Here is a 13,489-nt window from a genome sequence, read left to right as displayed (position 1 = left end):
TTTTTTTTTTTTTTTTTTTTTTTTTTTTTTTTTTTTTTTTTTTTTGTGCTGGGGATTGAACCCAGGGTCTTATGCATTTGAGGCAAGCACTCTACCAGCTGAGCTATATCCCCAGCCCAAGCCTCAGCAATTTAATGAGACCCTGTTTCCAAACAAAAAATAAAAGTTGCTGGGATGTGGCTCAGTGGCCCCTGAATCAGTCCCTGGTACCAGAGGTGGGGGAGAGAATGGAGGGACCTCTTAATTTTGAGATGGTATGGTGTTTTTCTTGGTCTTTAAATAAAAATGTCTTTTTTTTAGCTGGGTGCAGTGGTGCACACCTGTAATCCCAGGGGCTGGGGAGGCTATCTTGAGACAAGAAGATAGAAGGTTCAAAGCCAACTTCAGCAACAGTAAAACCCTAAGAAGCTCAGTGAGACCCTGTCTCTAAATAAAATCCAAAATAGGGCTGGGGATGTGGCTCAGTGATTGAGTAAACCACCCCCCCCCCCCAAAAAAAATAATTAAAAAAAATATTTTTAGTTGTAGATGGCAGAATAACTTTTATTTTATTTATTTATATTTATGTGGTGTGGAGGATGGAACCCAGTGCCTCATACGCTAGGCAAGTGCTCTACTACTGAGCTACAACCCTAGCCCCAGTGTCTTTTTTTTTTTTAATAGAGTGATGATGTTGGGATCTTTCATTTTTTCACTTAGTGAAACAATTGTCATTTATTTTTACTATTTTCAGACCTTATTTTTTTTTTAAATGCAGTTATTAAAATCTAAGAATAAAGGTACTGCAGATCCTACTTAAGAACTATCATAATCTCTTCATACTCCTAAACCTTGGATTAAGTAACTAAATCTCTTTTACTAGTACAATTTGGGGATATTTATCTGTCTTGTGTGACAGTTTTAAGTTGTATATGAAAAATTCAGGATATTTCCTTAACAGACCACTTAGATTTAATAGGTCTGTTTTTATTGTTAGCTGCTATTTGTGGTATAAAGGAGAGATGTAAATGAGTTTATTTATTTTTATTTTATATTGAGCATTGGTATAAGCCTGGATATTTTATGTAGAAGATGAAAAGGAGAAAGTAACTGTGTTTTGATACGTTACCAGTAGTAAGATCAAGAATTAAATGACATAGCTTCTGACTGCTGTTTTGCCCTGCATCCACTGGCTTAATAGTTGGAACTTTAATTAAAACTTAAATTTTGGTCTTTTATTCTCTAGATGGAGTTTGCCCATCAGTATCAAATCCTTTAGAAGTTTACCTCATTCCCACACCACCTGAAAATATAACCTTTGAAGACCCATCATTAGATGTGATCCTTCTTCTAAGAGTTTTACATGCCATCAGTCGATACTGGTATTATTTGTATGATGTGAGTAATGTTACCTATGAAGTTCTTATGGTCTGGTCTCATGGGTTTTGTTCAGTTATAAATTTGTTAACCTAGAAACAGTGATTCAGCTAGCTAAATGCAAGGATCCTAGCCTAGTGAAGTACAACATACCTGTTCATGGAAACTTTGTCCCCACTTTTATTTTTCCTGTATTACATTCTTGGATTAGTTCTCTTGGCTTTAGGAAATATTCTCTAGGTATAAGTTAATAAACTTAAATTAAAACATGAAAATTAACCTTGAATTTAATAGCTAAATTTTTTTCAGTACATTTAGCCAAATTTTCATTTATTGAAGTTATGGTGTATATCAAGTAAAATGTTGGGTAGCAGTTGCATGCTGCTTTTGATATTTACACAATATGTAGGGGAGAGAGGAGGAGTTGGCTTCTACTGAGCTCGTACCTGTGGCTTCATGGGAGTGGGCTGAGGGTAGTTTCAGCATTGTGTCATAGGAATTCTTTAAATTAGGACAGTCTAGTAAGAAGCTGTATGTTGGAAACCCATAGGTGAAACCTAGGTGCTATGCATACGTTTTGTGATAAAGGAAGGAATTGTAAATATAATCTTAATGTTTTACTACATGTAGACTTTTGTTTTTAACATTTTACAGAATGCGATGTGCAAGGAGATTATTCCAACTAGTGAATTTATTAACAGTAAGTTGACAGCAAAAGCAAACAGGCAGCTTCAAGATCCCTTAGTAATCATGACAGGAAACATCCCAACATGGCTTACTGAGCTAGGAAAAACCTGGTAAGACAGTCACTTTTTACTGGTCCTATGAATGTAATTGAGTTGGTCTTATATATTTTATTACAGAATCATTGTCTTCAGTGGATCTCTTTATTAACACTGTGATATTTAATCACAACTTACATAGTAGTATAGCTTTATCATACAAACTAGTCAAGCTGCAGCTGGTATTAGTTCTCTCTGAAAGTATGTGTCTAAATTATATGTGAAATGGGAAAAACCTACTCAAGATACTTGATAGAGAAAAGTCAAACCTTTTGCCATCATAAAATTAAGACTCCAAAAGTGTAGTTGCTTACTTCTATTTGAACCTATTTGATCCAGAGGCTGTAAAGCTACACTGATAAATACAGTGGCCACTCATCAAGTGTGGCTATTTACATTGAAATTATTCCAGTGAAATAAAATTAGAAATTGATTTTTTTCAGTGGCATCAGCCACATCTTTACATGGCTGCTGTACTGGACAGAACATCTGATACAGAACATTTAAGTTTGCATAGGGAGTGCTCTTGACAGCAATATCAGGAACTTCCAAGACCTACATCAAGAGGTGGCCAGACCCTGGTGCAGTAGTGCTGCAGCATTTATTCTTTGAAAATGAGTTGCTGCCTTTGACAGTTTTGATGAGTTAAACAAAGACCAAAGCTGGAAGGAAAAAATAATGAAGTAGTAAATCTGTCATTTATGTCTATGAGGCATGGGTAGGGGTGGGTAGGTTTGCTGAATTCACTTTTCACGGGGCATTGATAGCCTTATGAAGTGGTGGTGGTCTTTAAAATTTACTGAAATCCTTGGGGAAGATTAAAGATGATCCTGGATAGACTTGATGTAAGTTTTGGAATTTAAGGTTAAATTTTAGGTTTCATATTAGGCCATTTAGTATCACTTGGCACTTAGAAATTTCAGCAAGAGCTGGGTGAGGCGTCGTGTGCCTGTAGTCTCATCTATTTAGGAGGCTGGTATGAGGATTGCTTGAGCTCAGGAGTTTGAAAACAGTTTGGGCAATGTAGTGAGACCCTGACTCAAAAAACTTCAACAAGAATAATGAAATTCATTATTTTGCTTAGACTACTTTATTGGTTCTATTTATAATTATTACTTTGATTATATGAGAAGTTGTTTCTAATACAGATTACTTAATGGCTTGTCATTCTTATCCAGGTAATAAATTTATATTGCATTTTTTTTTTTACAGCCCATTTTTCTTTCCTTTTGATACCCGGCAAATGCTTTTTTATGTAACTGCATTTGATCGGGACCGGGCAATGCAAAGATTACTTGATACCAACCCAGAAATTAACCAGTCTGATTCTCAAGATAGCAGAGTTGCACCTAGATTGGATAGAAAAAAAGTAAGTATCTCCCAAAATACTCAACATGAGCTTTTCAAAATCATGGGAATATTAGAAATGGTGGCATACCAAATTATGTCTGTTGAATCAGATCCATTGATCCTTTTCACTTCATTAACAAACCACTGTCTGTACCAGTCAGCTCTAGTGTTGCTGAGTTTGTCTCCTGCACTTTTAATCTTTACTCCCAGAGTCATGACTGAATTACAGTGCCGAGACCCAGTCCTACACCCTGACCAGCACTGCCTTTTACTTATTATTTTCTGTTCATTCCCCTCTTATGCTGAAGATTCAAGTATCTCTTCCAAAAGGTTTTATCTCCAAAATGCTCATAGGACCTATTAGCCATTACATAAAGAAGTCTCTGAGGACTGTGGGAGGAGTCTGTGATGAGAAACAAAGGAAACAAGATATTGTACTTAAAACCATGTTATTTCTGTTTTAATTTGTCTCAGGATTTCCTAAACAGTGGTGATGATGCCATAACTTTAGTATGCTGACTATGGCAGGTCAGAACCAGTAGGTTTCCAGCTTACTACCTGTCTCATCTGCCATCTCCATGCCCCCCCCCCCTTTTTTTTTTTCAATCTTCTAAGGATAAATATGCATAGGGCTGCAGCCCTGGATTGCATTGATGTTAGGGTTACAGAGATCTTTTTTCCTCCAACTTGAATTTTCTGTACTTATCATGGGCTGTAGATAGATTAGTAACTAAATTTGAATCTAGTTTTTCTTTACATATGCCAGGATGCTGTTGATGTTTGTAGCAACATAACTACTTTTTAACCTTTCCTAGAGTGTGCGTTTAAAGAAATAATTTTTAACAGTTGGGTTCTCTTGCCCTTCAGGAAATGCCACCTAATGATTAAAGTGCATTGTCAGTAGAGTGTAATGGTTTGCTCATGTCTGTACTTTCTTTGTAGCGAACTGTGAACAGAGAGGAGCTGTTGAAACAAGCTGAGTCTGTAATGCAGGACCTTGGCAGCTCACGGGCCATGTTAGAAATCCAATATGAAAATGAGGTGAGCTTATAAGTGTAGTGATGGTGTTCAGCTTGACTTGTGCTCTGGATAACTTGTCATTCGAGTTTCTTAATGCTAAGAAGTTGTGAAAGGCAATTGGGAAGGAAATTCACGCAAAAAACTTAAGATGTGCTGTATTTTCTCCTAAATGATTTGTTCAAAGCTCTCTTTTTCAGAAGTTCAAGTGTGTGATTTAAAACATGCTCCTCATCCCCATTCCCACATTAAAGCATATTTGTGCAATCTTTAAAGTTTGTGAAATGAACAGATATTTTAAGGATCTGAGACATAAAAGTAAATTGTACGCTTTCAAATTGTATAATTCTAATAGTTAGTGGATGGCTAGTCTAACCACCACGTCAGGATGAACGTCTGCCATTACCCTAAGTTTCATCAGATCACTTTGCTATAAGTTCCCCTTCCCATCCTCTGTTCTAGCAGTGTTGGTCTGTTTTCTGACCCTGTAAATTTTGCTTGTTGCCAGCTCAATAAATGCAGTCATGTAGTATGTGTGTGATTTTCTTTGACTTGGCAATCATGCTTATGAGATCCATGTTGATGCATTTATCAGTTTATTTTTCTTTATTATTGAGAGTAGTCCATCATACAGATGTACCATAATGTTTACTAATCACCAGTTGATGTACATTTGAGTACTTTTCAAATTTAACTTGAACATTGTGTTCAAGTCCTTCTGTAGACATGTATTTTTAGTTCTTTTGGGTAAATTTTTCAGAATTGCTAAGTCATTTGGTAAGACATGTTTTAATTTTATAAGTAATATTAAACATGTATAAGTTCTAGTTGCTTCCCATGCTTACTCATACTTGGTATTCTAGAGTTTTATAGTGATAACTTACTATGGCTTTAATTTGCATTTCCCTGATGGTTAATGATATTGATGACCTTTTTATTGCTTTTTGGTCACTCCATATATCTTCTTTGGAGAAGTGCCCAAGAATTTTGTCCAAGTTTTCATTAGTTTTTTTGTTTTATCATTGTTCCTTTTTCTGGATTCAAATCTTTGGTAAATAAATAGTGTGCAGTTATTGTCTTTCATTTTGTGGCAGTAGTTTTCATTTCCTTACAGAGTGTTTTTGGAACAGTATAAGTTTTTAATTTTTATCCAATCTAGCTTATCAGTTTTCTTTTTCTGGTTTATGCCTTTCTTTCACTCTAAGAACGTCTCCTCTAAACCATGCATTAAGTTAACTTTATATATGGTTTTAAGGGTTGAGGGTTTTGTCCTCCCCAAGACTATTAACTAGCATCGCTCATTGAAAAGACCATTCTTTCCCCTATGAATTACCTTAGCACACATCTGTTGAAAATCAAATGACATGAATTTTTGAGTCTCTTTCTAGATGTTCTATTCATTTCTGTCATTCTGTACCATCTTGATTAATATAACTTTATATAGTATCTTAATTGGGTAGTGTAAGTCCTCCAATTTCTCTTTTCTCTTTCACAGTTGCTTTGGTTACTCTTAGTGTTTCCATAATTTTAAATAAGCCTAAACACACATCGACAGGGTTCTGATTAGATTCTGTTGAATTTTGATCTTTTTGGAGAGAATTGACCTGGTCATAGTACTGCTCCTTCTGATGTAAGAACATGGTGTAGCCATTCACTTATTTAGGTCTTTAATTTTTCTTTGTATTACTTTATAATTTCATGTCTAAAAGTCTTTTTTGCATGCGTTTTGTTGAATTTCTCTCAATACTTTTTTTTAAAATGGTGTTTAAAAATATTACTGTTCTTTCATTTCAGTTTTCAGTTTGTTGTTGGTTTATGGAAATACATTTGAGTTTTGTATATTGATCTTGTTTTCTGTGACAGTCATAAACTTTATTATTTTTAACAGATCATTTAGGATTATTGTAGACCCAGGACTTGGGAAACTTCTGTTAAATGCCAGATAGTAATAATTTCAAATTTTGGGGTCTTATGGTATCTATCACAATGGACTTGTAAAAGTCACAAGGCAATATATAAGTGAATAAGCTTGGCTGTGTTCCAGTTAAACTTCGTGGTTACAAAATTTGAAGTTCAAAATCATTTTCACACATCTTGAAATACTATTCAAGATGTTTTTTAACTGTTCAGAAATGTAGCAGTCATTCTTAGCATGCAAACATTACAAAAACAAGCGTTACAAGAACACAACAAAGCTGTGATTCGACCACCAGCAGTAGGTTTCTGACCTGTATTGTAGACAGCCGTGATGTCTGTGAATAAAGATGGCTTTACTTCCTCCTTTCTAATCTTTGTCTTTTGAGATGCTTTTTGTTAGGTAAGACAGTACACCAAAAGCTTTAAGTAAGTAATGCCTTTTTTTTTTTTTTGTATATTTTAACTACAAATAATAAAAATAAAACTAAGAGACTTTTGTGTTCTCTGAAGGTCTTATGGTTTAAAACTAACGAACTTCCCCTACCAATTAATTATTTATAGTAGCAGACTGCTTTGCCCTTTAGTTTCCTTATCTGTAAATAGTGGGTAGTAGTACAATCTCAAAATTGTGATGAGTTCATTTACCTGAAGAGTTATGAAATACGTGGTAAGTACTTTATCTGATAGATTTAACAGTTAACCCACAGTATTGTCTGTAGATATCCAGGTAGTTTAAATCATGACTTTCCCATCATTTTTTCCTCCTCATTAAAACTTGAACATTCAATCACCAAAATTAAAACTTAAGTTGTTGTTCACTGAGAAGTATATAGCATGCTAGTGATCCAGGATGTTACAGAATTTTCACACTCAAAAGATTACAGAATAGCTGGGGAGGCACAAGACAAAAGCACAAAAGGGTGTGTGGCAAGTGAGTGGTATGGGTGCCAAGTGATAAGGCTTTCATACTCTAGGGGTCCTGTCTTGGGGATGTGGGGAAAGGCTTGTGGGAAAGTAAGCTGTTCAGTTAGACCTTAGTGGAGTGATGCGGGGGGGGGGGGCACTGGCTTCCAGCAGTAGGTGGGGCTGAATCATAGATGGGGAGAGGTGGTAATTGGTGAGTTCTGCTCTGGAAGTGTCATTTGTTTTCCATCCCTCCCCATCTTGGCTTTTGCTCAGAGGATATAGTTCTTATATGTTTACATATTCTTGTTTCTTACTTAAATGCTACAAAACCTTTGCTCTAACCAACTTGGTGTGCTTGCTTTGTTTAAACATGCTTTCTATTTTTTTATTCCAACATACTTTTCTCTCGCCAGGAATATCTTTTCCATCCTTCATGGTTCTGTTCAAATTGCATCTTACATGAAACATAAACAAGCTCAGAATGGCCTCACACTGACTGTTCTAAGACCAGGATTGAAATGCTGGTGCAGAAATCAAGGTTCTATGATCTTCCTTGATGGGTCTTACCTATTGCAGGACCTGGCTTCACTGGGGGAGGAGGTGGTCCCCCTATCCTTTAAGCACTGGCTTTAAAGATGCATAGGGCTGTGAAGCTGTGAATCATAATCAGCTGTAGAAATTACTTAGGAAGATTTTATGACTAACTCCAGAAGAATTCTAATCTGAAATATCACATCAACATCACTTGAATCTTTAATTGGAATGATAAGTAAGCCAGGGAAGAATCAATCAATCTCTGGGCTTCAAAAGCCACCCAGATCCTAGGACTTAAGTCTACAAAGCACTTGGTCTCCTTGGGATGGTGAAAGGTTGGGGGCATACATTGAAGCCTGGTGTCTCTACTTACTGTGTATTTAGGCAAGTTCCATAAACTCAGCATTGTCCTCATCTCAACCATGGGTATAATACAAGCATCCACCTTGTCATATTGTTAGAATGATTAATGATCTAGAAGATGTAAATCAGGTAGAACATTGCCTGTTGTACGGGAATTATTTTTGAGGGGAAAAGACTTGGGTTTGAAGGCAAGTTGTCAGCTTTTATATGTTTGTTTCTAGAGCCTTACTGAGTTTCCTTCCTTTAAAAACAGAAATGAATCAAAACCAAAGTAGCTACCTTTTTCACAGAGAGACTGGGTAGAAATTTTTGTCTAGAAAGGTCTGTGTGATCTACAGGGTGCTGGGTAGCCCCAGGTGGGCCATGTGTTGCCCGTGCAGTTATCACCTAGGCCTTCTTCCCCTGGAGACTCATGAAGGAAGCACCTTCAGTTACACCCGTGGGATTTAATGTTTTAAGTTAAGCCTGTTTTAGTATTTGGATGAAAGAGACTAATTGAATCAGTGACTACTTCTTAACATGGGATAATTTTATACCAAAAGAGAAAGAATTAACTAGTTTTTAAGCACCCCATCTGGTGGATGCCAAGTATTACTGCAGGGTTTTTTGCTTTTTCTTCCTTTCCCTCTCCTCTTTCCTCTAGTGCCTTGGATTTAGTGGAGAATGAAGTATACAAGGCTGCTATTGTTATAGAGTATTTCTTTTGTTTTGGGAAGGCTGACATACATTCATGTATGGCTGTGTGGTCAAGTGATGTTAAGGTAGTATAAGGTGACTTTTGAGTGCCATATGAGAGAAGAGTGGCTACGGTGGGGTGGCGGAGGCACACAATAGTGAGGCAGTATTCCTGGCCTGTTGGAGAATGGGGGTGATTAGAACATCATGAGCAAGGGTAGAGTCAAGGTAGAATAGTGAAGGCCAGTGGTCAGAGATGTTGGGAGGAAGCAGGAGAGAAATCATAGGATGTCAGAGCACAGTGAGAATTTTGCTTCAGGTAAGGTAGGAAAGCATCAGGATGTGAAGGAGTGCCGTGGGCTTCTGTTGCTTCTGTTTGCTAATGTTCTGTCTTGCCCTGTGAGAATAGGGTGTTGGGTTGGGAATGCCATTACAGAAGTCATTTAGAAGGCTCCAGCAGTAGACAAGATAAGAGAAAAGGCAGTTGGGTCAGGTTGCCAATTATTTTAAACTATTGAGAGCAGAGCTTAGTGTGTGGACTGTGGGGAGCAAGGAAGAAGAGAGCCAAGAATGGCTGCAAGGTTTCCATTGGAGCTTGCCTTGTGGGATGACTAGTGATGCCATTTACCAATGTGGAATCCTAACAGAGGGGTGGTGGTTAATCAAGTCATCTTCGTGTTCCACCTGATCACCGTTTTGAAAATCAGTTAACTCTGGTGACTGCATTTAATCTTTTAATCTGTTTTATTTCATTTTTTTAAAGTAAATATAGCCAGGCATGGTAGCACACACCCATAATCCCAGTGGCTTGGGAGACTGAGGCAGGAGGATTGCAGGTTCAGAGCTAGGCTTAGTGAGGCTCTAAGCAACTTAGCTAGACCCTGTCTCAAAGTAAAAAAATAAAGGGCTGAGGATGTTGCTCGGTGGTTGGGTGCCCTTGGGTTCAATCCCTGGTGTCCCCCTCACCCGCCCAAAAAAGGGTAAATGTAATAAGGTAAATAGTGCCCTTTGTGTTGTCCACACTGATACTTGGGAAGCTACAGGGTGAGGTGCCCAGAGAGTTCCAGTCACAGGAACAGTGGTGAAGCTGAGAGCTTTTGAGAAGCAGAGAGAGAAGCCTGGAGGAGGAGGGGTCCTGGCCATGTGGGCTGGCATTTGGCTGTACTGTATTGGCCAGCCTAAGGTGCGGAGGGAAGCAGCTGATCTGATTTGACTTTATTTTATATTATGGAGAATTTTGAGCATACATATGAGTCTAATGAATCCCTATCTACCTCTAATCCACCTTGGCCAGCCCACCCCATCCTCATTCCCACCCATGTCTTCCTCTTCCATGTTAAAGTAAAGCAAAGTCCAGACACTCTGTGGTTCCACCTGTAAATTTATATTTCAGTTTGTATCTCTAGCAGACAGAGGCTTTTAAAAATAAAACTACCATTCATTATCATATCTAAAAAATAATAAAAATTCCTTAACATTATCACATATCCAGCCAGTGTTCACATCTCTCCATTGTCTCATAAAAGTCATGTTTATTTTTTTTTAAATAGTGCCTTTTGTTTACACGTAAACTATAAGTGAAATATAGCCTTCTTGACAGATTTCAGTTAGGCTATAAATTGTGATGTGAACTTGTCATTAGCTGCAGTCTTTTCTTTATGATCTGAGTTGGTAGGATCTTGCTAGAACATGAAGAAGTGATGAGGCTGTGAACACTGCCCTAGGGATGTTCATTTCATGCATCTTGTGGAATAATGGCTTCATTCAAGGCTGCATGGATACTTTTGGAGCTTATTTTTTAAATGCCACTACCCAGGCACTAAACCAGATTAAAATCTTGTATGATGTGGCCTCCCCTCCATTGTGAATGATGATAAAACTCTTAGGAACCTGAATATACTGTGGGGGCTTAAAAAGCACTTAAAAGTGTCCTGTCAAGGCTGTTGGCCCTGTGGGTGCTAGGGATCCAGACCTTCCTTATTTGTATTTCCGTAAACCTCTATTAAATGGCTACCTATAGGAGATGCGAAGTGACTGAAATATATTTTCATGTGAAATATGTAAATATGTAATTAAGTTTTGGTAAAGTATTTGAATAAGTGCTGAAATATAACCCCTGAGATGAAGGGGACATACCATTTGGCAGCAGACAAGGAAGCTCCTCCTGAGAAGGTGATATTTGAGTTAGATTTGGAATAACAGTTCACCAAAGAGAAAAATGGGAAAGACATTTATACCCAGACAATGCAGTGTTGTTCCCTGAAAGCAAGACATACAGCTGTGGCATTACCATCAGTACTTTTATCAGTATATAGACTTAAAGCTGTATGGCTAAAATATTGGGGCCATGGGAATAGGAAATGTGTGAAGGATTGCTAGTTCATGTTCCAGATTATCAGGACTGAAGAAATGTCCAATTAGGACATTTGGAAAATCTCTAATGCATCCTGGTAAACAGTTTGTCATTAGTGTCCACGTTGCCAAGAAATTGGCTGGTGGGAGGGAAATAAAGAACCTTAATTTCTAAAATTTGAAATCAGTTGGCCAGGCATGGTAACATACTCCTGTAATCCCAGTGACTACAGGAGATCAAGGCAGGAGGATTTTACGTTCAGTGCCAGCCTCAGCAACTTAGTGAGATCCTGCCTCAAAATAAAAAGGGCTGGGGATGTAGCTTCCTGGTGAAGTGCCCCTGGGTTCAACTCCTAGTACCAAAACAAAACAAAACCAAAACCTAAAAGGTAAAATCCTGAAATCATTTTACTTTCATTTTTGTAGGTTGGTACTGGTCTTGGGCCTACACTGGAGTTTTATGCACTTGTATCTCAGGAACTACAGAGAGCTGACTTGGGTCTCTGGAGAGGTGAAGAAGTAACTCTTAGCAATCCAAAAGGTAATTTAATCTGTGAGTCAGCGAGTATGTTATTCAGGTAATGGAATTACAGTTTATGAAATATCTTTAATTTCTATTGAACCATGTTCTCTGCCCTTGCTTTCTTTTAGCATTTATATTTTTCTCATTAACCAAACAGGGAAGGTCCTTCAGCTCTAGAGGACTTATTCATTAATCTGCTCTTACTCAGTAATCTGCTCTCCAGTTTTGAGAACCCTGAATTTCTTAAGTGTTCTTAGTTACCAGGTTTTTGGTTTGGTTTGATTTGGTTTGGTTTTGGAAATATCATCTGAAGTTGGTGAATTGCTCGTTTTACAGGAAGCCAAGAAGGGACCAAGTATATTCAAAACCTCCAGGGCCTGTTTGCGCTTCCCTTTGGTAGGACAGCTAAGCCAGCTCATATCGCAAAGGTTAAGATGAAGTTTCGCTTCTTAGGAAAATTAATGGCTAAGGCTATCATGGATTTCAGATTGGTAAGTTTAGGATTATTTGTTTTTCTACAATTTTGGTGTACAGTGTTATGTTAAAGTACCTTAGTCCCCTGCACTCAATGCTATATTTTCGGCACTGCTTCTCAAACTCTAAGGTGCATATGGATGCGTGGGGATTTTATTAAAAATGTGAGTTCTGATTCAGTAGGACAGTAGTGAACTGTCTGACTGCCCAAGACAGTTTCAGAGCAGCATCTAGGGGATGTCCAGTTCCACTGTGAACCACTTCTTGAGTAGTCAAGGGTTCAGACAATCAGGCAACATTACTAATAACATTAATTATATTTAAAAAATTGTTTGACATTGCATTTTTAATTTTAAGCATGAACATATAGCTGAACCTTGTTAAATTTTCATTAATGTGCTCTTGTGAAAATAACTCAATCAGTATTCATGGAGGTTTGAATATTTCTGGACTTTTCTTCATTTCCTCTTCTCACAATTTCTGAGATACTTTATCAGTATATGTAAGACGTTTTCATCTGATGTCAAATTCACAAGCTTACATTTATGAGTATGGACAATTTATCAGTTATTTTAGAAGTTCCATTGTTTTTCTGGTTAAATATAATGAGTTCTTCACTTAAACCCCTTGTTTCATAATATTTGGTAATACAAACTACAGTGGAATTGAGTTTACTTGACTCAAAATAGAGTAAAATTCCTCTAAATACCTTTTGGTATTTCACAGGCCATCATGTAAAACGTATTATAGAGAATATATGTCCACCATTGGAAGATTTCCTTTTTAGTGCTAGTGTTTACTGAAGTCTTCATCATTCTGAATTCCTTTGCAAATGATTAGGGCACTGAATTGAAGTATTCAATTTCACGTAATGGGAGAAAACAGTTCCTACATTATTTTCTTTCTTGGGCATTATTTGACCTTTAAAATGACCTCTAAGAGATTTGAGGTAATTCCAGAAGCTCATTATGACAGTTTAAGTGTTTTGCATGTTCTGTTTCAGGTGGACCTTCCCCTCGGCTTACCCTTTTATAAGTGGATGCTACGGCAAGAAACTTCATTAACATCACACGATTTGTTTGACATAGACCCTGTTGTAGCCAGATCGGTATATCACCTAGAAGACATTGTCAGACAGAAGAAAAGACTGGAACAGGATAAATCCCAGGTAGGCTTAGTAGAGGTGGTTAAGAGGATCAATTCTTTATTTTAGGAAGATCAGTCTTTGATAAGTGGTTTG

General features: G+C 37.4%; 1 protein-coding gene across 24 annotated transcripts in view; it reads left to right on the top strand.

Moving 5' to 3' along the window:
* The window catches only part of Trip12 (thyroid hormone receptor interactor 12), a 150,864-nt gene that overhangs the window by 128,291 nt on the left and 9,084 nt on the right, over positions 1 to 13,489 (top strand). For all 24 annotated transcript variants that reach the window (XM_048808690.1, XM_048808688.1, XM_048808695.1 and 21 more), the window contains 7 exons: positions 1,226 to 1,377; positions 2,011 to 2,153; positions 3,351 to 3,507; positions 4,431 to 4,529; positions 11,679 to 11,793; positions 12,112 to 12,266; positions 13,253 to 13,417. In XM_048808690.1, the coding sequence (XP_048664647.1) occupies positions 1,226 to 1,377; positions 2,011 to 2,153; positions 3,351 to 3,507; positions 4,431 to 4,529; positions 11,679 to 11,793; positions 12,112 to 12,266; positions 13,253 to 13,417 (986 nt within the window). The remainder of the gene's footprint in view (positions 1 to 1,225; positions 1,378 to 2,010; positions 2,154 to 3,350; positions 3,508 to 4,430; positions 4,530 to 11,678; positions 11,794 to 12,111; positions 12,267 to 13,252; positions 13,418 to 13,489) is intronic.

Source organism: Marmota marmota, unplaced genomic scaffold, assembly GCF_001458135.2.
Source record: "Marmota marmota marmota unplaced genomic scaffold, marMar, whole genome shotgun sequence".
Classification (NCBI taxonomy): Eukaryota; Metazoa; Chordata; class Mammalia; order Rodentia; family Sciuridae; genus Marmota; species Marmota marmota.
Note: the sequence above shows the minus strand (reverse complement) of the source record. Positions and strands in the feature narration are given on the sequence as shown.